Raw genomic sequence first — 24,365 nt, forward strand, 5'->3', positions numbered from 1 at the left:
GTACGAGGACCCTGCCCGTGTGCGCGCTGGGATAAAGTCCACTCGCACCAGGCAGTGGTCCGAGCACGGCACCGGACGCATGGAGGCCGCCCGCCGAGACACAAGAGACATCGACCTTGGAAATGTACAAGTGGTCGATACGTGAACCATCCCCCTCAAACCTGTACGAGAAGGCACTAGAGTCAGGGTGGAAATTCCGCCACGCATCGACTCGCTCCAAAGAGTCTACCAGCTCTCTTAGAGTCTTGACTGCTGCTGGGTCACGCTGAACGCCAGAGCGATCTCTCGCCTCGAGGGTACAATTAAAACTCCCCCAAGGAAAACACACTCTCCACGGTTGATGGTATTCAACAAAATAGTCACCTCCCAGGTTAGGCGCTTCTGCATTGCGCCGGTCTTGGGGGCATACACATTGACAAAGTGTAATGGCACGCCATCCAGGCGCACGGCTAGATACAGCAACCAGCCTGGTACAATTTCCTGCACCTTGAAGCTCTCCAGATTGAAAGATGGGACCAACAGGAAAGCAACTCCACTCGAATTGGAATTAAGATGGCTCATGTAGACCCTCCCTTCCCACTCCAGGAGCAGGGTGGGTTCATCACTAGCCACAGTGTGTGTTTCCTACAAGAAGCTCACCACGTACCTCCCCATCCCTGAGGTGGTGAAACCTACGGAGAGACCCGCTGCCCCCATTGATATTCAGGCTGGCTATGGTGATCTTCATTTTGATTTTACACTAGATCTTTACAAGCACCCGGTGAAGGAGTGGAGCCGCCCCTAGCCTTCTGCCCTCTCTTTAGGGCTTTAAAAAGTACTTGGAACTGGCGCCGCTCATTTTTCATGAGACCCGCCTCCTTTCCTTTGTTCTGAAGGATGGCATAAATGGACTGCATGGGTCCTGCAGCTAATTCCGCCTTATTCCGACTCCCTCTCGAGTCCTTCAAGAACTGCCGGATTTCCCAGACTTTGTCAAGGCACGGGGCCGCGGGTGGGGAAGTCCATCAACTCACTGTCGACGGAGTCTGCATCACCCTCCTTCCCGCACTCAATGTCCGAGTCCAGACAGTTCCTACTCTCAGCCACCTCGCTCACCACTCCCTGTGAGGTGGACGTGCCGGCCACACCACACGGTCCCTCCTCCATCACCATCCCACCCCAAGGATCAGTGACGGGGGCAGGTACCGCTACCTCCGACTGTGACAAGCTGCCTGGTGAATGGCCAGTCTCCCGCACGCTCCCACCGCCCTCTGTAACCGGATTGGGAACAATGAAGTCGCTGGAAATCTCCGGGGCTCGCATTGAGCGGACCTGTCTAGAGTCCAACTAAAGACACAATCCGAAACGTCCCTGCCCTCCTCCGTACCCAGGGTACCCGCCCCAGCACCGTCACCCAGAGAGTCCCCGACCTCCACCACCAGGGGAATTACCTCACTGTGGCACTCGGGGACCGATACTCCTGGAGTCTCCCCTGCTCCCTCATCCGGTGGGGCAGCACACCCCTCATCTGGGCTTGTAGCCTCAACGGGGTGCACAGGCAGGGGACCCACCCCCACACTCAAGTCTCCCCCTTCAGGCTGCCCCTGGTCATCCCCTAAGCCAGGGGACGCGTTCTCTGGGGGAACAGCTCCCACAGGTTGTGCGTCACCACCCTCAGGTGGTCCCTGTACTACAGAGGCATCCTTCAGCTCAGAGGAAGCGTGCCCTAGGTACTCCGCCTCAACAGGGGGTGAAGGCCCCCCTTCAGGTTGTCCCTGGACTTCAGGGCCGCAGTCCGTGTCGGAGGACCCATGCCTCCTCCTCTTCCAGCCACTGGTGTGCGGTGATTGCAGAAGCCTATGCCTCCGCACTACCGTCTACCTGCTCAACCTCTCCACTTACCCGTTGGACCCTAGGGTCCTTAGGCTTCCCCGGGCTATGCTCGGAGGCAAGCACAAATTTATCTACTGCCAGGGGTCCCGCTTGGAGGTGCTTCTTCTTTTTCTTCGCTTTACTCCCCTTCTGACGCTCCCAGCCCTCATCCTCGTCCGCTCCAAGCACTTTACCGGCATCCATCGCCACAGGTACAAGATGTGGGGGGATGGGTTTAAGGGAGCATTGCCTTTCCGGGCCACTGTGGTAGAACTGGAAGCCCCAGATGGGCCAGCAGTGCTTTCCTGGGCCACCGTGGTAGCCCGGGTACTGGGACAGTTCCCGCAAAATTGTCCCACTTCTTTGCAAGCATGACATTGCAATTGGCCCGAGTTCCAGAACACGCTATAGGACTTTTTCACATAGAGAGTTGTGAATTTGTGGAATTCCCTGCCACAGAGGGCAATGGAGGTCAAATCACTGGATGGATTTAAGAGAGAGTTAGATAGAGCTCTAGGGGCTGGTGGAATCAAGGAATATGGGGAGAAGGCATGCACGGGTTATTGATTCGGGACGATCAGCCATGAATGGTGGCCGATTAGGGAAAGGGGAGATGCAACGAGACCTGGGTGTCATGGTACACCAGTCATTGAAAGTAGGCATGCAGGTGCAGCAGGCAGTGAAGAAAGCGAATGGTATGTTAGCATTCATAGCAAAAGGATTTGAGTATAGGAACAGGGAGGTTCTACTGCAGTTGTATAGGGTCTTGGTGAGACCACACCTAGAGTATTGCGTAGTTTTGGTCTCCTAATCTGAGGAAAGACATTCTTGCCATAGAGGGAGTACAGAGAAGGTTCACCGGACTGATTCCTGGGATGTCAGGACTTTCATATGAAGAAAGACTGGATAGACTTGGCTTGTACACGCTAGAATTTAGAAGATTGAGGGGGGATCTTATAGAAACGTACAAAATTCTTAAGGGGTTGGACAGGCTAGATGCAGGAAGATTGTTCCCGATGTTGGGGAAGTCCAGAACAAGGGGTCACAGTTTAAGGATAAGGGGGAAATCTTTTAGGGCCGAGATGAGAAAAACATTTTTCACACAGAGAGTGGTGAATCTCTGGAATTCTCTGCCACAGAAGGTAGTTGAGGCCAGTTCATTGGCTATATTTAAGAGGGAGTTAGATGTGGCCCTTGTTGTTAAAGGGATCAGGGGGTATGGAGAGAAGGCAGGTACAGGATACTGAGTTGGATGATCAGCCATGATCATATTGAATGGCGGTGCAGGCTCGAAGGGCCGAATGGCCTCCTCCTGCACCTATTTTCTATATTTCTATGTTTCTATGATCACAATGAATGGCGGTGTTGGCTCGAAGGGCTGAATGGCCTCCTCCTGCACCTATTTTCTATGTTTCTATAAACCATCCAATTCTACATTGAACCTCCTCTCCGTGTCCGTCCCCTGTGCCATTTGTAAATACACGCGGCGCTTAAAATTATATATATGCTGCAGTCTAGGATCATCAAACCTGTACAACAGTTTGGTGAACCCCGACTGCACCTCCCCCAGCCTGTTTAGATGTGGGAGCAGGAGCTCATCTGGACTAAAAGTGGGAACGTTGAACAAAAAGACCGGCATCACGGGACCCCCCCCCCCCCCGCCCCCATGGGTCCACGTCCATGAATTTCCCGCCCGCTGTTACCCCCCTTTCCAGCGCTTTAGTAAACATACAAACTTCCCACTGACCACCGCGCCTGAGACTGGCTTGCCTGCCAATAGTTTCACCCAGAGCATCTAGAATGGCCTGGAAGGACGGGGTGTTCTGGAAATACATCTTTACACCATGTGTACGCCCCATCAACTCATTGGACTTAGTCTCGGAGGCTGCCGAACATGCGGCAGCTGCATAACTTCGAGAGGCCGCCATCTGAAGGGCGTGACACAAAAACAAAAGTATCAGTATTTCTTAAATCAAAATTTAAAAAACACTCTTTCTGCTGTTGTTACACCTCCATGCTTTGCAGCAGTCTTGTGAAGTTCTGTTTTGAACAGCAACTAAAGCAAAGTTGGCCAAACAAGTGAAAATGTTGCAATCCGCCAGCCGCTTCCGCTCCTACGACCTTCCTGTACTCTCGGACTTTTGGAGCAGCGCCCGGTCCAACCGAGCCCCACTAAACCGACAACTCGACCACTACGAAGCCTACTCAACATGGAGCCGTCCCTCTCTCCTCCGATGGCCCTTGTTTGCCCTCCATGCTCCGGGGCATCTCCCGCAGCCGACCTCGCTCTCCGACCGTTAAACCGTCGTACTGTGGAGGTGTTAACCACAACTGGATGGGCCTTCATGTTTCCTCAGCACCGCTCTCTCTCTCTGCCATGCTTTATCTCTCTCTCTCTCTCTCTCTCTTTCTCTCTCTTTCTCTTTCTCTCTCTCTCTCTCTCTCTCTATCTCTATCTCTCGCTCTCTACCTCTTTTGGTGCCACTGGGAGCAAATGACTTGGGAGGGGAGCTCAGCGCTGGGAGCTGAGGTAGGAACAGCCGTCACCGTCCGCACCTTTGGGGTGAGGTTGCGAGTTGGGCCAGTTGGGGGGTTCCTCAGCCACACACTAGGAGCCGGCAACAGTCGCTCTTTATAAAACTGCCCTCGTCCTGAATGCCCGGCTCTGTGTCCACTGAACAATGTCCAGTAATAACACACACGGGGAGTCTTAAACTAAAGTCGAGGACCCTCCATCCTGGTCTGTGGAGAGAAAACACCGCCGACACCGCACTCCAACTACCTTCTGTGGCAGAGAATTCCACAGATTCACCACTCTCTGTGTGAAAAATGTTTTTCTCATCTCGGTCCTAAAAGACTTCCCCCTTATCCTTAAACTGTGACCCCTTGTTCTGGACTTCCCCAACATCGGGAACAATCTTCCTGCATCTAGCCTGTCCAACCCCTTAAGAATTGTGTACGTTTCTATAAGATCCCCCCTCAATCTTCTGTAAATTCTAGCGAGTACAAGCCAAGTCTATCCAGTCTTTCTGCATATGACAGTCCTGCCATCCCAGGAATCAGTCTGGTGAACCTTCCCCGTGCTCCCTCTATGGCAAGAATGTCTTTCCTCAGATTAGGAGACCAAAACTGTACACAATACTCCAGGTATGGTCTCACCAAGGCCCTGTACAACTGCAGTAGAACCTCCCTGCTCCTATACTCAAATCCTTTTGCTATGATTGCATGGTGTAGACGTGATGGACCAAATGGCCTAATTCTACTCCTCTGAGTTTATGACTGGTGTAGATGGGGCATGTTGGTCAGTGTGGGTAAGTTGGGCCAAAGGGCCTTTTTCCATGCCGTAATGCAAGATATTATATGCATATTCACACTTCACTCCTCTTAACAGTACAGCACAGGAACAGGCCCTTCGGCCCACAACGTGCTGAACATGATGCCAAGACCAACACTTAGATATGATATGATAAACTCCACATCCATCCATTCCCTGCATATCCATATGCCTATCCAAACGTTTCTTAAACACCACTATCATATCTGCCTCCACCACCACCATTGGCAGCGCGTTCCAGGCACCCACCACCCTCTGTGTAAAAAAAACCGTCTCTTTTCTGACACCCTTTTATCTTCTTTCTCCTTGTCACTTACTCCACCCTTTGTCACTTACTCCACCCTTCTGTCTATCGCATCCCCACCTGTATCCACCTATCACTCACCAGGATTTGGCCCACCCCCACCTCTCTTTTCATGCATTCCCCCCCCCCCCCCCCACTCCATCAGTCTGAAGAAGGGTCCCAACCCTAAACGTCGCCTGTCCATTCCCCTCCATAGATGCTGCCTGAGCCTCTGAATTCCTCCTGCACTTTGTGTTAGTTCTCAGCTCCCTCTTCCTGTCGTTGGGAGTGTGGTAATCGACCTCCAGCAGTATCCAGCGCTCTCTCTCTGTGCCAGAGTAAGAGATGGAAACACAACCAACTGCAAGTGCTGCAATCTTGAGTAAAACACAAAGTGTTATATCTCTCGTTTCCCATTTCCCTAACTAGTCTGAAGAAGGGCCTCAACCCGAAATGTCACCCATTAATTCTCTCCAGAGATGCTGCCTGTGTCGCTGAGTTACTCCAGCATCATTGTGTCTATGTTCGGTTTAAACGAGCATCTGCAGTTCCTTACTGCACAGATAGATTCTTGATTAGTACGAGTGTCAGAGGTTATGGTCAGCGGGCAGATGTTTGTGCTTTCTGCTCCAGATGTTGCCCATCACATTCCCCTAGTGCTGTCAAGCGCAACTTATACACAAACCTCTTAGCCCAGCCACGCTACCCCGTCCCCTCTCTCTCTCTCTCTCCACTCCCTGTCTCCTCTCCCTCCGCATCCCCTCTTTCTCCCCATCCCCTTTCTCGCTCTCCCCTCCCTGTCCCCTCTCCCTTCCCCTGTCACCTCCCCATCCCCTCTCTCTCCCTCCCCTCTCTCTCCCTCCCCTCTCTCTCCCTCCCCTCTCTCTCCCTCCCCTCTCTCACCCTCCCCTCTCTCACCCCATCCATTCTCTCTCCACGTCCTCTCTCTCCCCTCCCCTCCTCTCTCTCCCCTCTCCTCCTCTCTCTCCCCTCTCCTCCTCTCTCTCCCCTCTCCTCCTCTCTCTCCCCTCTCCTCTCTCTCCCCCTGTCCCCCCTCTCTCTCCTCCATTCACTCTGCAAACTTGAGCAATACACAGAGTACTGGAGGAACTCAGCAGGACAGGCAGCATCTGTCAAGGGAACGGACAGATGGCATTTAAGGTTGGGATCCTTCTTCAGAAACGTTTGCTCATTGCCTCTACAGGTCGGGTAGATAGGGAACTAGATATGGAATAGATTAGGTAAATGCACATTGCCCCAGAGTAGGGGAAGCAAGAACCACAGGACAGAGATTTAAGGTGAGAGGGGAAAAGATACAGAAGCTTGAAAGCGCGCACCACCAGACTCAGGAACAGCTTCTTCCCCTCTGTTATCAGGCTTCTGAACGGCCCTTCCATAAGCTAGGGTACTGATTGTTGCTGATCAGCCATGATCACATTGAATGGCGGTGCTGGCCTACTCCTGCACCTATTGTCTATAAAGATGCATCGTGACTTCCTGACTCTTGTAGGCAAGAGTCTTCCTGACTCTTGTAGACCGATGAAGGCAGGCAGACAATATGCTGTCTTTACCGCCCTATCTTGTGCTTATGTCTAGAGGGGTTTTCGTTTCCGCTATGGATGTGAGGGTCCATCACACGGAGGATTACCGGGGGCTTCCAGCGAGAAGAACAAGAAGGCCTACCCAGCTGTGAAGGTAAGTGTGTGAATGTTGACCCAGCCAGCTGTCCGTCTGTTCACACACTAGTGTGTCAGACGATGTAGCTCGCTGTAGGCTTCTGTCGTCTTCCAACATGTTGACAGAATTGTCGCCCGATGCGTCACAGCATGCATCGTGTCATCGCTTCCAGGGATCGCCACGAGGAGGCTTCTGTCATGATCCCCGTTCATACACTAATCCCACGTGACGTTTCAACGCCTAACGGTTAATTCCAGTGACCCTGCCTGTATGCACAAGAGGGGGCAAATAAATCAGTAGGTTCCCGTTTACATGCATTACAAGCTGCTGGAGTTTAGAAGGATGAGAGGGAATCTTATAGAGACGGATAAAATTATAAAAGGACTGGACAAGCTGGACGCAGGGAAAATGTTCCCAATGTTGGGGGAGCCCAGAACCAGGGGCCACAGTCTAAGAAAAAAGGGGAGGACATTTAGAACTGAGATGAGAAAAAACGTTTTCACCCAGAGAGTTGTGAATTTGTGGAATTCTCTGCCACAGAAGGCCGTAGAGGCCGACTCACTGGATTAATTTAAAAGAGAGTTAGATAGAGCTCTAGGGGCTAGCGGAATCAGGGGATATGGGGAGATGGTGTAAATGGCTCGTTTCTAAGCTTCCCCCAGTCTAGTTTCAGTTAAAACATAGAATCACGCACTTGAAACAACTACATTTTATTTTAACAAAGGCGCATTACAGTTCAACCACGGGTTCGATCCTCGTATCTGCCTGTTCAAGCCCTCTAGGCCTCGCTCAGACAGAGACACTCCAGAAGGTCACGCAGTCCCAAGTGCTGTCCCAGAAGATCGACGCTGGACCTCGTAGTAGCGGACTTTTATATGTCCCGGGACCTTGAGGGGCCAAACCACATGGTGGTGGTCTCTCAATAACCCAATTACAGATATCGATTAACCCCATACATAACAGACATTTCCCTAACCCAATAATACAGCAGCTCAATACATTGTATTCAAACCGGACTTTGCAAGGATGCCAACAGAAACATTTACCCTGATCTGCAAGAAACCCAGACAAGGCTCAATACTTCATCCAATCAACACTCGGCAAAGGTGAACTCTGCAACATTATTTACAACTATTTACAAGGTGTATGTCTGGTTTGCAGCCATTCAAACCATTCTATGCATTTTGCACCTAATTGACAGGGTCTGCAGATTTTATAATTCTTTGCTTGCAAATTGTATCTAGGCTCTAAACACACTGGCACCACTTCACAGCTTGTCCCAGCTCTGCAGAGAGCAATTCCAAATTGACCAAATCTCCCAGCAGCCCTGAAGCTTGTACCCCATTTTGAAGTCCTAGCCTCTCCAATTTAGCCAGGATTAACAAAGGCAGGAACGGGGTACTGATTGTGGATGATCAGCCATGATCACAATGAATGGCGGTGCTAGCTCGAAGGGCCAAATGGCTTCCTCCTGCACCTATTTTCTATGTTTCTAAGATATACATGCATTTAGCTGGAAAAGTTCATGTCACAGCAATAGAACTAGGCCATTCGGTCCATCAAGTCTACTCCGCCATTAAATCTGTCTTTCCATTGAACAACCCCATTCTCCTGCCTTCTACCCATATAACCCCTGACACCCGTACTAATGAAGAATCTATCTATCTGCCTTTAAAATACACAATGACCTGGCCTCCACAGATTCAGCACCCTCTGACTAAAGAAATTCCTCCTCGTCTCCTTCCTAAAGGAACATTATTTTATTCAGAGGCTGTGCCCTCTGGTCCTAGACTCTCTCACTAGTGGAAACATCCTCTCCACATCCACTCTAACCAGGCCTGATTAGGGATAGTCAGCATGGTTTTGTACGTGGAGGTCGTGTCTCACAAATCTAATTGGGTTTTTTCAAGTGGAGCAGTCAAGATGTGTAGTCAGGAACTGCAGATGCTGGTTTACACCGAAGATAGAACAAAGTGCTGGAGTAACTCAGTGGGACAGGCAGCATCTCTGGAGAGAAGGAATGGGTGACGTTTTGGGTGGAGACCCTTCTTCCAAAACCTCACCCGTTCCTTCTGTCCAGAGATGCTACCTGTTCCGTTGAGTTACTCCAGCATTTTGTGTCTATCTTGAGTTTTTTGAAGATGTGACCAAGGATGTTGATGTGGGCGGCTTGTTTGTAATCGTGTATTGTCTTTCCGCTGTCTGGTTAGCACGCAACAAAAAAAGCTGTTCACGTGCAAAAGACTAAAATGAACTAAACTACTGTCTGAAATTTTAAGGTAGACAAAAATGCTGGAGAAACTCAGCGGGTGAGGCAGCATCTATGGATGAAGGAATAGGCGACGTTTCGGGTCGAGACCCTTCTTCAGACTGATGTCGGGGGGTGGGGGAAGAAGAAAGGAAGAGGCGGAAACAGTGGGTGGTGGGAGAACTGGGAAGGGGAGGGGAAAGAGGGAAGCAAGGACTACCTGTATTGGAGAAGTCAATGTTCATACTGCTGGGGTGTAAACTACTCAAGCGAAATATGAGGTGCTGCTCCTCCAATTTGCGGTGGGCCTCACTCTGGCAATTGAGGAGGCCCAGGACAAAAAGGTCGGATTGGGAGGGGGAGTTGAAGTGCTGAGCCACCGGGAGATCGGGTTGGTTATTGCGAACTGTGCGGAGGTGTTGGGTGAAGCGATCGCCAAGCCTATGCTTGGACTCACCGATGTAGAGCAGCTGACACCTAGAGCAGCGGATGCAATAGATGAGGTTGGAGGAGGTGCAGGTGAACCTCTGCCGCACATGGACAGACTGCTTAGGTCCTTGGATGGAGTCAAGGGGGGAGGTAAAGCGACAAGTGTAGCATTTCCTGCGGTTGCAAGGGAATGTACCAGGGGAGTGGGTGGTTTGGGTGGGAAGGGACGAATTGATCAGGGAGTTACGGAGGGAGCGGTCTCTGTGGAAAAAAGTTGAATTTGAGATTTTGAAGCAGCTTTCAGACGATTGCTCTGGATTTTTCTGAACTGAATCACTGAGTTGGCAGCTCGTGGGTGGGATTATTCTGCCAGTGGAATCAAATTTAGCACAAATGCAAATTTGGGGTTGGGATGTTGCTTGACTCAGTGAAAGTGTATGAAAGAGGAAATTAGTGGCAGTTCAGAACGTTGCCAGGAAGTGGAAGCAGAAGCCAGCGACTGAGGTCTGTGTGTAAGGGTGGGGTTTGGATGACCCAGTATCACAGGCTGTGGAGCTGCTGTTGTTATGTAGCCTGATAATCCTGCACCACGAGGGCACACGCTGATCTCTTTCTCCAGATGTAGGGAGAGTCTGTGCCACTAATTGCTCCCATGCACTGTTCCCGACACAGTCATCATTGGCAGACACAGACGTGTTATAGAGTGATACAGTGTGGTCACAGGCCCTTTGGCCCAACTCGCCCACATCGGCCAACAATGTCCCAGCTACACTAGCCCCACCTGTCTGCCCTTCGTCCTTTTCCCTCCAAGCCTGTCCTATCCATGTACCTGTCTAACTGTTTCTAAAATGATGGGATAGTCCCAGCCTCAACTACCTCCTCTGGCAGCTTGTTCCACGCACCCACCACCCTATGTGTGAAAAAGTTACTCCTCAGATTCCTATTAAATCTTTTCCCCTTCACCTTTAACCTATGTCCTCTGGTCCTCAATTCCCCTACTCTGGGTAAAAGACATCTACCCGATTATTATTTTGTACACCTCTATAAGATCATCCCTCATCCTCCTGTGCTCCATGGAATAGAGACCCAGCCTACTCAACCTCTTCCTGTAGCTCACACCCGCTAGTCCTGGCAACATCCTGGTAAATCAGTGAGTAAGCGTGGGTTTGCTTCAGGGTATGAACGGCAAACCTTCTCTCCATCCACACTAACCACATCTGTCCACGTTGGGACTGTTCCACGCCTGTTTATGAGTCACAAGACATACAGCACGGCCACAGGCCCTTCGGCCCAACTCGTCCATGCTGACCAAGATGTCATCAGGTCATAAATGATACGAGCAGAAGTAGGCCATTCGGCCCATCGAGTCTACTCCGCAATTCAATAATGGCTGATCTAAACCTATCTCTCTTCACCCCATTCTCCTGACATCTCCTCATAACCCCCGACATCCGATATCCTCAGGTACCGATGAAATCTTTTCACTCTCACCTTAAACCCATGTCCTCTGGTCTTGATACCCCTATTCTGGGTAAAAGTGTGCATTTATCCTACCTGTTCCCCTCAAGATTTTGCACACTATCACCTCAGCCTCCTGCACTCCAAGGAATAAAGTCCACACCTGTCCAACCTCTCCCTGTAGCTCCAGCCCTCGGGTCCTGGCAACATCCTCGTAAATCTTCACTGCATCCTTTCTATAATATGGTGACCAAAAATGAACACAATAGACAATAGATGCAGGAGTAGGCCATTCGGCCCTTCGAGCCAGTACCGCCATTCAATGTGATCATGGCTGATCATCCCCAATCAGTACTCTGTTCCTGCCTTCTCCCCATATCCCCTGATTCCGCTATCTTTAAGAGCCCTATCTAACTCTCTCTTGAAAGTATCCAGAGAACCGGCCTCCACCACACAATACTCCAAGTGTGGCTTCACCAGCATGCTGTACCATTGTAACATAACATCCCAACCTCCATACCCAATTAGAACACAAATGACCTATCTATGTCCTCCAGAGATACCGACTGACCCGCTGAGTTACTCCATCACTGTGTTCTATGTAATTCCAACATCAGCAGTTCCTTGCATCTCTCTCCCTCTCCCTCTCCCTCTCCCTCTCCCTCTCCCTCTCCCTCTCCCTCTCCCTCTCCCTCTCCCTCTCCCTCTCCCTCTCCCTCTCCCTCTCCCTCTCCCTCTCCCTCTCCCTCTCCCTCTCCCTCTCCCTCCTCCCTCTCCCTCTCCTCTCCCCTTCCTCTACCCTCTCCCTCTCCTCTCCCTCTCCCTCTCCTCCCCCTCTCCTCTCCCCCTCTCTCTCCCCACTTCTCTACCCTCCCCCTCTCTCCTTCCCTCTGCCCCCCCTATCTGCCCCCCCCCTCTCTGCCCCCCCTCTCTGCCCCCCTCTCTCTGCCCCCTCTCTCTCACCCCCCCCCTCTCTCTCCCCTCCCCCTCTCACCCCCCCTCTCCCTCCCCTCCCTCCCCAGTTGTTGGTCTAGTGTAGAGCTGTGACTGTGATGGAGCTTTTAGTTTTCTGCCCTACTTTCTGCTGGGTGGTTGGGGATTTCCCAGCCGTTTCCGTGCCGTGCCTCTCCCCCGTGACAGCGTTGAGCCGCCGTGCCGTCACAGTGCAGTGCTGACTCGGTGACCTGGTGACCTTTGCCCTCTCCCACCGGCCGCGACGTGCTACCAGGAGGTGGGTAAATTCCAACCACAGGCGGGAACTTCCCCTCAGATCCTGTGGTGCTGCAGAATATCATCGTGATGCTGCCGGAATTTTCATTGGTGGAAAGGTGGTTGTCTCAGCATCTGTGGGCAGTACTGAAGTCTGCTGATTGCAGCAACCTCCCAGCCCTCTAGTGTAGACAGCAATCACGCTGAAGAAGGGTCTCGACCCGAAACGTCACCCATTCCTCTCCAGAGATGCTGCCTGACCCGCTGAGTTACTCCAGCACTCTGTGTCCATGTTCTCCAGAGATGCTGCCTGACCCGCTGAGTTACTCCAGCACTCTGTGTCCATGTTCTCTAGAGATGCTGCCTGACCCGCTGAGTTACTCCAGCACTCTGTGTCCATGTTCTCCAGAGATGCTGCCAGACCCATTGAGTTACTGCAGCATTTTGTGTCTATCTACAGTTTCTTCCCAGCTGTTATCAGGCAACTGAACCGTCCTACCACCATCTAGACAGTGGATCTGACCCCTCACCTCCCTCATTGGAGGCCTTTGAACTATCTTTAATTGGAGTGTGTGAAAAGGAACTGCAGATGCTGGTTTATACCAAACAACAAATAAAAGTGCTGAAGTAACTCAGCGGGTCAGGCAGCATAATGCACTTTATCTTGCACTAAACATTATTCCCTTTATCCTGTATTTATACACTGTGGACAGCTTGATTGTAATCGCGTATAGTCTTTTGTGTAGGAAGGAACTGCTGATGCTGGTTTACACCGAAGATAGACACAAAATGCTGGAGTAACTGAATAGGACAGGCAGCATTTCTGGAGAGAAGGAATGGGTCAAGACTGAATTAGGATTTCGGGTCAAGACTGAATTAGGATTTCGACCCGAAATGTCACCCATTCCTTCTATCCAGAGATAATGCCTGTCCCGCTGAGTTACTCCAGCATTTTTGTCTTTTTTTTGATTGCACAGCATGGAAACAAAGGCTTTTCACTGATAATCCTGTCAATTCACTGACACCACACTCAGGGCCAGATTTAGATGAGCACTTGTGAGGCCCCTCCCAATCCCCCAACCCCATGACTAAAGGAAGATGGTCCACCAGATTGACACCGATTTGCAGCTGAGCGTGGCCAATGAGATAAGGGGCTGGAAAGCTGTGCTTATTTATTTATTTATTTATTTATTGCCAGTGCTAGCGTCGAGTTATCAGCTTAAAACACTATTATTCTGAAATGGAGGGCAAGGAAAATTACTGAAGGGTTGTTGAATTACTGAAGAGACTACAGTGCGTTGTGACAGCATATGTAAGAAAGGCCTATGACAGTGTCTAAAATATTATACACCTTGCAGGGCTCTCACTTAAATTTTTTTCTCGGTTGTCAGCCGGGCAACCTTGGCAGCTTTTTAGGTTGCCAAATGCGCAGACAAGTGGGACTAGTGTAGCTGGGACATTGTTGGCAGGTGATGGCAAGTTGGGCCAAATAGCTTGTTTCCACACTGCATCACTCTATGACTAAATTAAACAAAGTCGGTGGGGTGGAAGTTCACAAGTTACAGGAGTAAAATAAGGCCATTCGGCCCTTCGACCATACTCCGCCATTCAATCATGTCTGATCTCTGCCTCCTAATCCCATTTTCCTGACCTCCCCATTACCCTGGACACCTGTTTTAATCAAGAATTTGTCTATCTCTGGATTAATTACCCTCTGACTAAAGAAGGGTGGAGATAGTTAAAAAACAGTGAGGGAGGAGGTGTAGGGACGGGTGTCACATCAAGGACGTAATGCTGAGGCTTTCTCGGGTGCTGGTGAGGCCACACTGACCCTGGACTGAGAACCCAGGATGTGGAGAGGTGACGGGGTCAGTGTGTACTGAAGGGCAATATCGGTTTATCATGGTCACTTGTACCCAGCTATGCTCAACAAATTCACAATGTGTGCCATCCAATATATCATACATGATGAAAATCACCACACCTGGTCTGTGGACACAGGAACTGCAGATGCCGATTTACAGAAAAAGACACAGAGTGCTGGAGTAACTCAGCGGGTCAGGCAGCATCTCTGGAGAACATGGACACAGAATGCTGGAGTAACTCAGCGGGTCAGGCAGCATCTCTGGAGAAAAGGGATAGTGACATTTCGGGTCGGGACCCTTCTTTAGGCTGATTGTAGAGGGCGGGAATGAAAGGTGGGAAGAGAGGGAAAGATAGTGACTGAGGCAGGTGATGGAATCTGCTGAAAGGAAGGAGTAGCTTTAAACCAAATCGAGGAGGTGGGGTGGAGGTGAGGAGTGGGGGCGGGGGTGTGTGTGAGGGGCAGGGATGATCAGGGGACAGAGACAGAGGGGGTCTGAGTGCAGCACAGTGGCGCAACGGTAAATATAGAAACATAGAAAATAGGTGCAGGAGTAGGCCATTCGGCCCTTCGAGCCTGCACCGCCATTCAATATGATCGTGGCTGATCATCCAACTCAGTATCCTGTACCTACCTTCTCTCCATACCCCCTGATCCCTTTAGCCACAAGGGCCACAACTCCCTCTTAAATATAGCCAATGAACTGGCCTCAACTACCTTCTGTGGCAGAGAGTTCCAGAGATTCACCACTCTCTGTGTGAAAAATGTTTTTCTCACCTTGGTACTAAAGGATTTCCCCTCTATCCTTAAACTGTGACCCCTTGTCCTGGACTTCCCCAACATCGGGAACAATCTTACTGCATCTAGCCTGTCCAACCCCTTAAGAATTTTGTAAGTTTCTATAAGATCCCCCCTCAATCTTCTAAATTCTATCGAGTACAAGCCAAGTCTATCCAGTCTTTCTTCATATGAAAGTCCTGACATCCCAGGAATCAGTCTGGTGAACCTTCTCTGTACTCCCTCTATCCCTGAATGTCTTTCCTCAGATTTGGAGACCAAAACTGTACGCAATACTCCAGGTGTGGTCTCACCAAGACCCTGTACAACTGCAGTAGAACCTCCCTGCTCCTATACTCAAATCTTTTTGCTATGAATGCTAACATACCATTCGCTTTCTTCACTGCCTGCTGCACCTGCATGCCTACTTTCAATGACTGGTGTACCATGACACCCAGGTCTCGTTGCATCTCCCCTATTCCTAATCGGCCACCATTTAGATAATAGTCTACTTTCCTGTTTTTGCCACCAAAGTGGAAAACCTCACATTTATCCACATTATACTGCATCTGCCATGCATTTGCCCACTCACCCAGCCTATCCAAGTCACCTTGCAGCCTCCTAGCATCCTCCTCACAGCTAACACTGCCCCCCAGCTTCGTGTCATACGCAAACTTGGAGATGTTGCATTCAATTCCCTCATCCAAATCATTAATATATATTGTAAATAGCTGGGGTCCCAGCACTGAGCCTTGCGGTACCCCACTAGTCACTGCCTGCCATTCTGAAAAGGACCCGTTTACTCCTACTCTTTGCTTCCTGTTTGCCAGCCAGTTCTCTATCCACATCAATACTGAACCCCCAATATCGTGTGCTTTAAGTTTGTATACTAATCTCTTATGTGGGACCTTGTCGAAAGCCTTCTGAAAGATATGCTGCCTTACAGCACCACAGAGGAAGGTAGTATCTCTAAAGTCTAAAGAGAGGGGGGGAGAGGCAGGAGGGCAGAAGGGGGGAGAGACGGGATGAGAGGGCGGTGAGAGGGGGGAGAGACTGGGGTGAGAGGGGGGAGCGAGACTTAGGGGGGAGAGACAAGGGGGGGAAGCAGGGGATGAGGGGGGGGGAGAGGGGGTGAGAGGCAGCGGATGAGAGGGTAGGAGAGATGGGGATGAGTTTGTGAGAGGCAGGGACAGGGAATGCCCAATAATGGTTGTGAACCTCAGAGCCATAGACCCTCGCTAGAAAATAGGGGGTCGCCACTCCAAGATCCTCCATCTACACTGGTCCCATCTGCCAAAGTTTGGCCCATATCCCTCTAAACCTGTCCTATCCAAATGTCTTTTAAATGTTATTATAGCACCTGCCTCAACCACCTCCTCTGGCAGCTCGTTCCATACACCCTCCACCCTCTGTGTGAATAAGTTGCCCCTCAGGTTCCTATTAAATCTTTCCTCTCCTCACCGTAAACCCAGGTCCTCTTGTTCTTCCCTTGTCCTGGTGAAAAGACTCGTGCATTCACCCCATTATGTTCACGTGTACCGAGGTACAATGAAAAGCGTTGCTCCGCATGCGATCCAATTAGATTAGATCATACATACAACAAAAGTACAATCACACCAAACTCCAGTACAATAGGTAGAGCAAGGGGGAAGATACAGAGTGCAGAATATAGTTCTCAGCATTGTAGCGCATCAGTTCCAGAGACAAAGTCCAATGTCCGCAATGGGGTGGAGGTGAATCGGACAGTTCCCTAGCTTACGGAAGGACTGTTCAGAAGCCTGATAACAGAGGGGAAGAAGCTGTTCCTGAGTCGATGACATTTTAGTTCTGACTTCAGTGATTGGTAAGATTTTAGTCCATTATAAAGGATGAGGTTACGCTGTACTTAGTTCACGATAAAATAGGTTGAAGTCAGCATGGCTTTGTGAAGGGGAGGTCAGTAAATATCAGGAGAGACAGAAGAGAGGCAGTAGATGGTGTATACCTAGATTTTCAGAAAGCCTTTGATAAGGTCCCACAAGTGTGAGCCCATGGTATCAGAGGGCAGATACCTGCATGGATAGCAGGTTGGCTGGATGGCAGAAGACAAAGAGTTGCAATAAAGGGGGCTTTTTCTGCTTGGCTGCCAGTGACTAGCGGAGTTCCGCAGGGCTCGGTGCTGGGGCCGCTACTCTTCACGTTGTATATTAATGATTTGGACGAATGGATTGAAGGTATTGTGGCCAAGTTTACGGATGATCCGAAGACAAGTGGAGGGGCAGGTAGTGTAGAGAAAGCAGGGACTCTGTAGGAGGACTTGGATAGGTTGGGAGAGTGGGTAGTGAAGTGGCAGATGGAATATAGTATAGCAAAGTGTCGAGTCATACATTTGGGTAGTAGGAATAAAGGCGTAGACTATTTTCTAAATGGGGAGAGAATCCAGAAATCAGAGGTGCAAAGGGACTTTGTTGGTGCAGGTTTCCCAAAATCTTAATCTGCAAGTCGAATCAGTAGTAAAGACAGCAAACATTTATTTTGAGAGGGCTTGTATACAAAAACTGGGATGTAATGCTGAGGCTCTATAAGGCAGTGGTCAGGTGGCATTTGGAATATTGTGAGCCATTTTGGGCACCATTTTTGAGGAAGGATGTGCTGGCTCTGGAGAGGGTCCAGAGGAGGTTTACAAGAATGATCCCAGGAATGAGTGGGTTAACATATGATGAGCGTTTGTCTGCACTGGCCTGTACTCGTTGGAGTTTAGAAGGATGAGGGGGAACCACATTGAAACGTACAGAATAGTGAAAGGCTTGGATTGAGTGGATGTGGAGAGGATGTTTCCACTAGTGGGAGAGTATAGGACCAGAGGTCATAGCCTCAGAATTAAAGGATTTTCCTTTAGGAAAATTAGGAGAAATGTATTTAGCCAGAGGGTGGTGAATCCGTGGAATTCTTTGCCACAAAAGGCTGTGGAGATCAGGTCGGATATTTTTAAGGCAGAAATAGATAGATTCTTGATTAGTACAGGTGCAAAGGGTTATGGGGAGAAGGCAGGAGAATGGGGTTGGGAGAGAGAGATAGATCAGCCATGATTGAATGGTGGAGTAGACTTGATGGGCCAAATGGCCTAATTCTACTTCTATCACCTATGACGTTTGTGCAACGTTTGACTTGGATGTTTATTTGTTTGTTTATACATACAGTGCCCTCCATAATGTTTGGGACAAAGACCCATCGTTTATTTGCCTCTGTACTCCACAATTTGAGATTTGTAATAGAAAAAAATCACATGTGGTTAAAGTGCACATTGTCAGATTTTAATAAAGGCCATTTTTATACATTTTGGTTTCACCATGTAGAAATTACAGCTGTGTTTATACATAGTCCCCCCATTTCAGGGTGACCATAATGTTTGGGACACAGCAATGTCATGTAAATGAAAGTAGTCATGTTTAGTATTTTGTTGCATATCCTTTGCATGCAATGGCTGCTTGAAGTCTGCGATTCATGGACATCACCAGTTGCTGGGTGTCTTCTCTGGTGATGCTCTGCCAGGCCTGTATAGCAGCCATCTTTAGCTTATGTATGTTTTGGGGGCTAGTCCCCTTCAGTTTTCTCTTCAGCATATAAAACACATGCTCAATTGGGTTCAGATCGGGTGATTGACTTGGCCACTCAAGAATTGACCATTTTTTAGCTTTGAAAAACTCCTTTGTTGCTTTAGCAGTATGTTTGGGATCATTGTCTTGCTGTAGAATGACCCGCCGGCCAATGAGTTTTGAGGCATTTGTTTGAACTTGAGCAGATAGGATGTGTCTATACACTTCAGAATTCATTATGCTACTACCATCAGCAGTTGTTTCATCAATGAAGATAAGTGAGCCAGTACCTTCAGCAGCCATACATGCCCAGGCCATAACACCCCCACCACCATGTTTCACAGATGAGGTGGTATGCTTTGGATCTTGGGCAGTTCCTTCTCTCCTCCATACTTTGCTCTTGCCATCACTCTGATATAAGTTAATCTTCGTCTCATCTGTCCACAAACCTTTTTCCAGAACTGTGTTGCTCTTTTAAGTACTTCTTGGCAAACTGTAACCTGGCCATCCTATTTTTGCGGCTAACCAGTGGTTTGCATCTTGCAGTGTAGCCTCTGTATTTCTGTTCATGAAGTCTTCTGCGGACAGTGGTCATTGACAAATCCACACCTGACTCCTGAAGAGTGTTTCTGATCTGTCGGACAGGTGTTTGGGGATTTTTCTTTATTATAGAGAGAATTCTTCAGTCATCAGCTGTGGAGGTCTTCCTTGGCCTGCCAGTCCCTTTGCGATTAGTAAGCTCACCAGTGCTCTCTTTCTTCTTAATGATGTTCCAAACAGTTGATTTTGGGAAGCCTAAGGTTTGGCTGATGTCTCTAACAGTTTTATTCTTGTTTCTCACTCATAATGGCTTCTTTGACTTTCATTGGCACAACTTTGGTCCTCATGTTGATAAACAGCAATAAAAGTTTCCAAAGGGGATGGAAAGACTGGAGGAAAGACTAGGTGCTGAGAGCTCTCTTATACCTGCATTAAGGAGGCAATTAAACACACCTGAGCAATTACAAACCCCTTTGAAGCCATGTGTCCCAAACATTATGGTGCCCTGAAATGGGGGACTATGTATAAACACAGCTGTAATTTCTACATGGTGAAACCAAAATCTATAAAAATTGCCTTTAATAAAATCTGACAATGTGCACTTTAACCACATGTGCTTTTACAAATCTCAAATTGTGGAGTACAGAGGCAAATAAATAAATGATGGGTCTTTGTCCCAAACATTATGGAGGGCACTATATATATGAGTGTGTAAGAAGGAACTGCAGATGCTGGTTTAAGCTGAAGATAGACACAAAAGGCTGGAGTAACTCAGCGGGTCAGACAGCATCACTAGAGGGAAGGAAAGGGTGATGTTTCGGGTCGAGACTCATATTCACACTGAGAGTTAGGGGAGAGGGAAACGAGAGATATAGAGAGATATAGAACAAATGAAAGAAAGGTAGGCAAAAAAGTAACAATGATAAAGGAAACAGGCCACCCCAACTGCGGGGATCCCTGGACAGTGGAGGGAGGAGGTGTGGCTCTCAGTCTGAAGAAGGGTCTCAACCTGAAACATCACCCATTCTTTCTCTCCAGAGATGCTGCCTGACCCGCTCAGTTACTCCAACTTTTTGTGTCTATCTTTGGTGTAAACCAGCATCTGCAGTTCCTTGCTACCCGCCACGGACCATTAACTAGCTGCCTAGGCGCAGCCGTGCCCGGCAGCGGTGTCATCTCGACCACCCCCATCCACGTAGTAGAGGAGTGGGGCTTGAGGGTGTGTTTGTCCGCATCTCATCAGGAGGCTGTTACCACCGCACTCTCACCAGCCGTGACGCTCCCTCCTTCCGTCTCTCTCTGCCCCACACAGATCTGTAACTACGTGGGACACGCCAAGATTGTGGTGCAGCTGGTGTCCGGCGGAGGGGACCAAGCCCACCTGCACGCCCACAGCCTGGTGGGCAAACAGTGTGAGAGGGGCATCTGTGTGGTACAGGCCGGGCCCAAGGATATGCTGTCCACGTGAGTCTCCTGTGCCCACATCCCCCCCCCCCCCCGCAGCCTCTCCCCCTGCCCACTCTCTCCCCCTGCCCACTCTCTCCCCCCGCCCACTCTCTCCCCCCGCCCTGCCCACTCTCTCCCCCCGCCCTGCCCGCACTCTCCCCCTGCCACACTCTCCCCCCGCCCACTCTCCTCCCCACCCTGCCCATCTCCTCTCTCCCCCCGCCCTGCCCACTCTCTCCCCCTGCCCACAACTCTCTCTCCCCCCTCCCTGCCCACACTCTCCCCCCGCCCTGCCCACACTCTCCCCCTGCCCACTCTCCCCCTGCCCTGCCCACGCTCTCCCCCTGCCCGTGCTCTCCCCATGCCCTCTCTCCGTCCCCTCTCTCTCCCTGTCCACATCCTCTCTCCCCTGCCCTCTCTCTCCTCCTGCCCTCTCTCTCCTCCTGCCCTCTCTCTCCTATAACCATATAACCATATAACAATTACAGCACGGAAACAGGCCATCTCGACCCCTCTAGTCCGTGCCGAACACATAATCTCCCCTAGTCCCATATACCTGCGCTCAGACCATAACCCTCCATTCCTTTCCCATCCATATAACTATCCAATTTATTTTTAAATGATAAAAACGAACCTGCCTCCACCACCTTCACTGGAAGCTCATTCCACACAGCTACCACTCTCTGAGTAAAGAAGTTCCCCCTCATGTTACCCCTAAACTTCAGTCCCTTAATTCTCAAGTCATGTCCCCTTGTTTGAATCTTCCCTACTCTCAGTGGGAAAAGCTTTTCCACGTCAACTCTGTCTATCCCTCTCATCATTTTAAAAACCTCTATCAAGTCCCCCCTTAACCTTCTGCGCTCCAAAGAATAAAGCCCTAACTTGTTCAACCTTTCTCTGTAACTTAGTTGCTGAAACCCAGGCAACATTCTAGTAAATCTCCTCTGTACTCTCTCTATTTTGTTGACATCCTTCCTATAATTAGGCGACCAAAATTGTACACCATACTCCAGAATTGGCCTCACCAATGCCTTGTACAATTTTAACATTACATCCCAACTTCTATACTCAATGCTCTGATTTATAAAGGCCAGCACACCAAAAGCTTTCTTTACCACCCTATCTACATGAGATTCCACTTTCATGGAACTGTGCACAGTTATTCCCAGATCCCTCTGTTCACCTACATTCTTCAATTCCCTACCATTTACCATGTACGTCCTATTTTGATTTGTCCTGCCAAGATGTAGCACCTCACACTTATCAGCATTAAACTCCATCTGCCATCTTTCAGCCCACTCTTCCAACTGGCATAAATCTCTCTGTAGACTTTGAAACTCTTCTTCATTACCCGCAACCCCTCCTATCTTAGTATCATCTGCATACTTACTAATCCAATTTACCACACCATCGTCCAGATCATTGATGTACATGACAAACAACAGTGGACCCAACACAGATCCCTGTGGCACCCCACTAGTCACTGGCCTCCAACCTGACAAACAACCATCCACCATTACTCTCTGGCATCTCCCATTCAGCCACTGTTGAATCCATCTTGCTACTCCACCATTAATACCCAACCATTGAACCTTCTTAACCAACCTTCCATGAGGAACCTTGTCAAAGGCCTTACTGAAGTCCATATACACAACATCCACTGCTTTACCCTCATCCTCCTGCCCTCTCTCTCCTCCTGCCCTCTCTCCCCTGCCCTCTCTCCCCTGCCCTCTCTCCCCCTCCCTCTCTCCCCCTCCCTCTCTCCCCCGCCCTCTCCTCCCCGTCTCCTCTCTCCCCGTCCCCTCTCTCTCCGTCCCCTCACCCACTCCATCCCCTCTCACCCTGTCCTCTCTCCCCATCCACGACCTCTCTCCCCATCCCCTCTCTCCCCCTGCAGCTTCCCCAGCCTGGGCATCCTCCACGTGACCAAGAAGAACGTGGCCAGCACGCTGGAGCAGAGGATGAGCCAGGCGCTACTGCAGGGCTACAATGCAGGGGTCCTCATCCACCCTGATCTCGACGTCCTGCACGCCGACACCTGTCCCCCCGCCGAGCTGACCAGTGAGTCCGGCCGGGCTAGCAATTGTGGGAGGGGACGAAAGGGTTGAGGCTAGCAGGGGGGTACCGAGAGTGTCAGCAGATGGGGTGAGGGGAGTGAGGGGGGTGAGCGGGGGATGGCAGTCAGGGTAAGGGGGGTCGGGGTGAGGGGGGTCGGGGTGAGGGGGGTCGGGTGAGGGGAGTAGGGAGAAGGTGTGGCGGTCAGTGTGAGGGGAGTCGGGGTGAAGCGGGTCGGGGTGATGGGGGTCGGGGTGAGGGGGGGTCGGGGTGAGGGGGGTTGAGGTGAGGGGGGGGTCGGGGTGGAGGGGGTCTCAGGGTGAGGGGGGTTCGGGGTGAGGGGGGTTCGGGGTGAGGGGGGTGAGGGGTGAGGGGGGTCGGCGTGAGGGGGGTTCGGGGTGAGGGGGGTTCGGGGTGAGGGGGGGTCGGGGTGAGGGGGGGTCGGGGGTGAGGGGGGTTCGGGGTGAGGGGGGGTCGGGGTGAGGGGGGTCGGGGTGAGGGGGGTTCGGGGTGAGGGGGGTCTCAGGGTGAGGGGGGTCTCAGGGTGAGGGGGGTCGGCGTGAGGGGGGTCGGGTGAGTGAGGTCGGGTGAGGGGGTTGAGGGGGTCAGCCGTGGGCCTGTCACTGACCCCCCCTGTGCCCACAGCCTGCCAGCGGGAGTTGATCCGGGGTGCGGCGGTGCTGCAGGCCAAGCGCATGGACCTGAGTGTGGTGCGTCTGATGTTCACCGCCCTCCTCCCCGACAGTGGCTGCCGATTCACACGCAGACTCATACCCGTCATCTCCCAGCCCATCTACGACAGCAGTGAGTACACCTGTACATACCCCTGCCCACACACCTGCCCACACACCTGCCCACACACCTGTACACACACCTGTACACACACCTGTACACACACCTTTGCACACACACCTGCACACTCACCTGTCTACTCACCTGTCCTCTGACGTGTCCACACACCTGTCCACAACCCTGCCCTCACACGTGCACACATACCTGCACACACACCTGTACTCACCTGCCCACACCTGTAGCGAGTCCAGTAAACCTATAGAAAGCCTACTGTCAGATGCATCAACAGCTGTGGCCAAGACGGTAAGAAATGACGGAGAGTTGTGGACGTAGCCCAGTCCATCACACAGATCAGAGCCCACCATCAACACCATCTACACTTCACGCTGCCTCGGCAAAGCAGCCCACACAATCAATCCGAAGTATCTCGTATTAGAAAAAGACACAAAGCGCTGGAGTAACAGCAGGTCAGGAAGCATTGGTGGAGGGCATGCAAGCGTGGGTGGTGTTTGGGCTGGGACCCTTTCTCAGACTAATTGTAGGGGGTGCGGAGGGGGGGGGGGAAGGGGTAGGACAAACCATGGCAGGTAAGAGGTGGATACAGGTGAAGGGAGGGGGTGGAGAGACAGATCATTGGGACAAAAGTCAGAGATGAATAAAAAGATGTTAGACAGAATGAAAGGAATGCAAATTGTGAGATTTAGTGAGATAATAGCGAGAAAAAGGAATACAGGGGGAGGGGTGTAAGAAGTCTTGCACTAAGTGTCTTTTGTCTGAGCACCGTGGCTGGCTTGATTATCTTCATGTAGAGTGTTTTTTTCCGAATG

At 50.6% G+C, this 24,365-nt stretch overlaps 1 protein-coding gene across 4 annotated transcripts in view; it reads left to right on the top strand.

Moving 5' to 3' along the window:
• The window catches only part of nfkb1 (nuclear factor kappa B subunit 1), a 116,311-nt gene that overhangs the window by 14,490 nt on the left and 77,456 nt on the right, over positions 1–24,365 (top strand). For all 4 annotated transcript variants that reach the window (XM_033020362.1, XM_033020369.1, XM_033020353.1 and 1 more), the window contains exons 5-8: positions 7,065–7,163; positions 20,558–20,709; positions 22,589–22,752; positions 23,392–23,550. In XM_033020362.1, coding sequence (XP_032876253.1) covers positions 7,065–7,163; positions 20,558–20,709; positions 22,589–22,752; positions 23,392–23,550 — 574 coding nt within the window. The remainder of the gene's footprint in view (positions 1–7,064; positions 7,164–20,557; positions 20,710–22,588; positions 22,753–23,391; positions 23,551–24,365) is intronic.

This window comes from Amblyraja radiata, chromosome 1, assembly GCF_010909765.2.
Source record: "Amblyraja radiata isolate CabotCenter1 chromosome 1, sAmbRad1.1.pri, whole genome shotgun sequence".
In the NCBI taxonomy this organism is placed as follows: Eukaryota; Metazoa; Chordata; class Chondrichthyes; order Rajiformes; family Rajidae; genus Amblyraja; species Amblyraja radiata.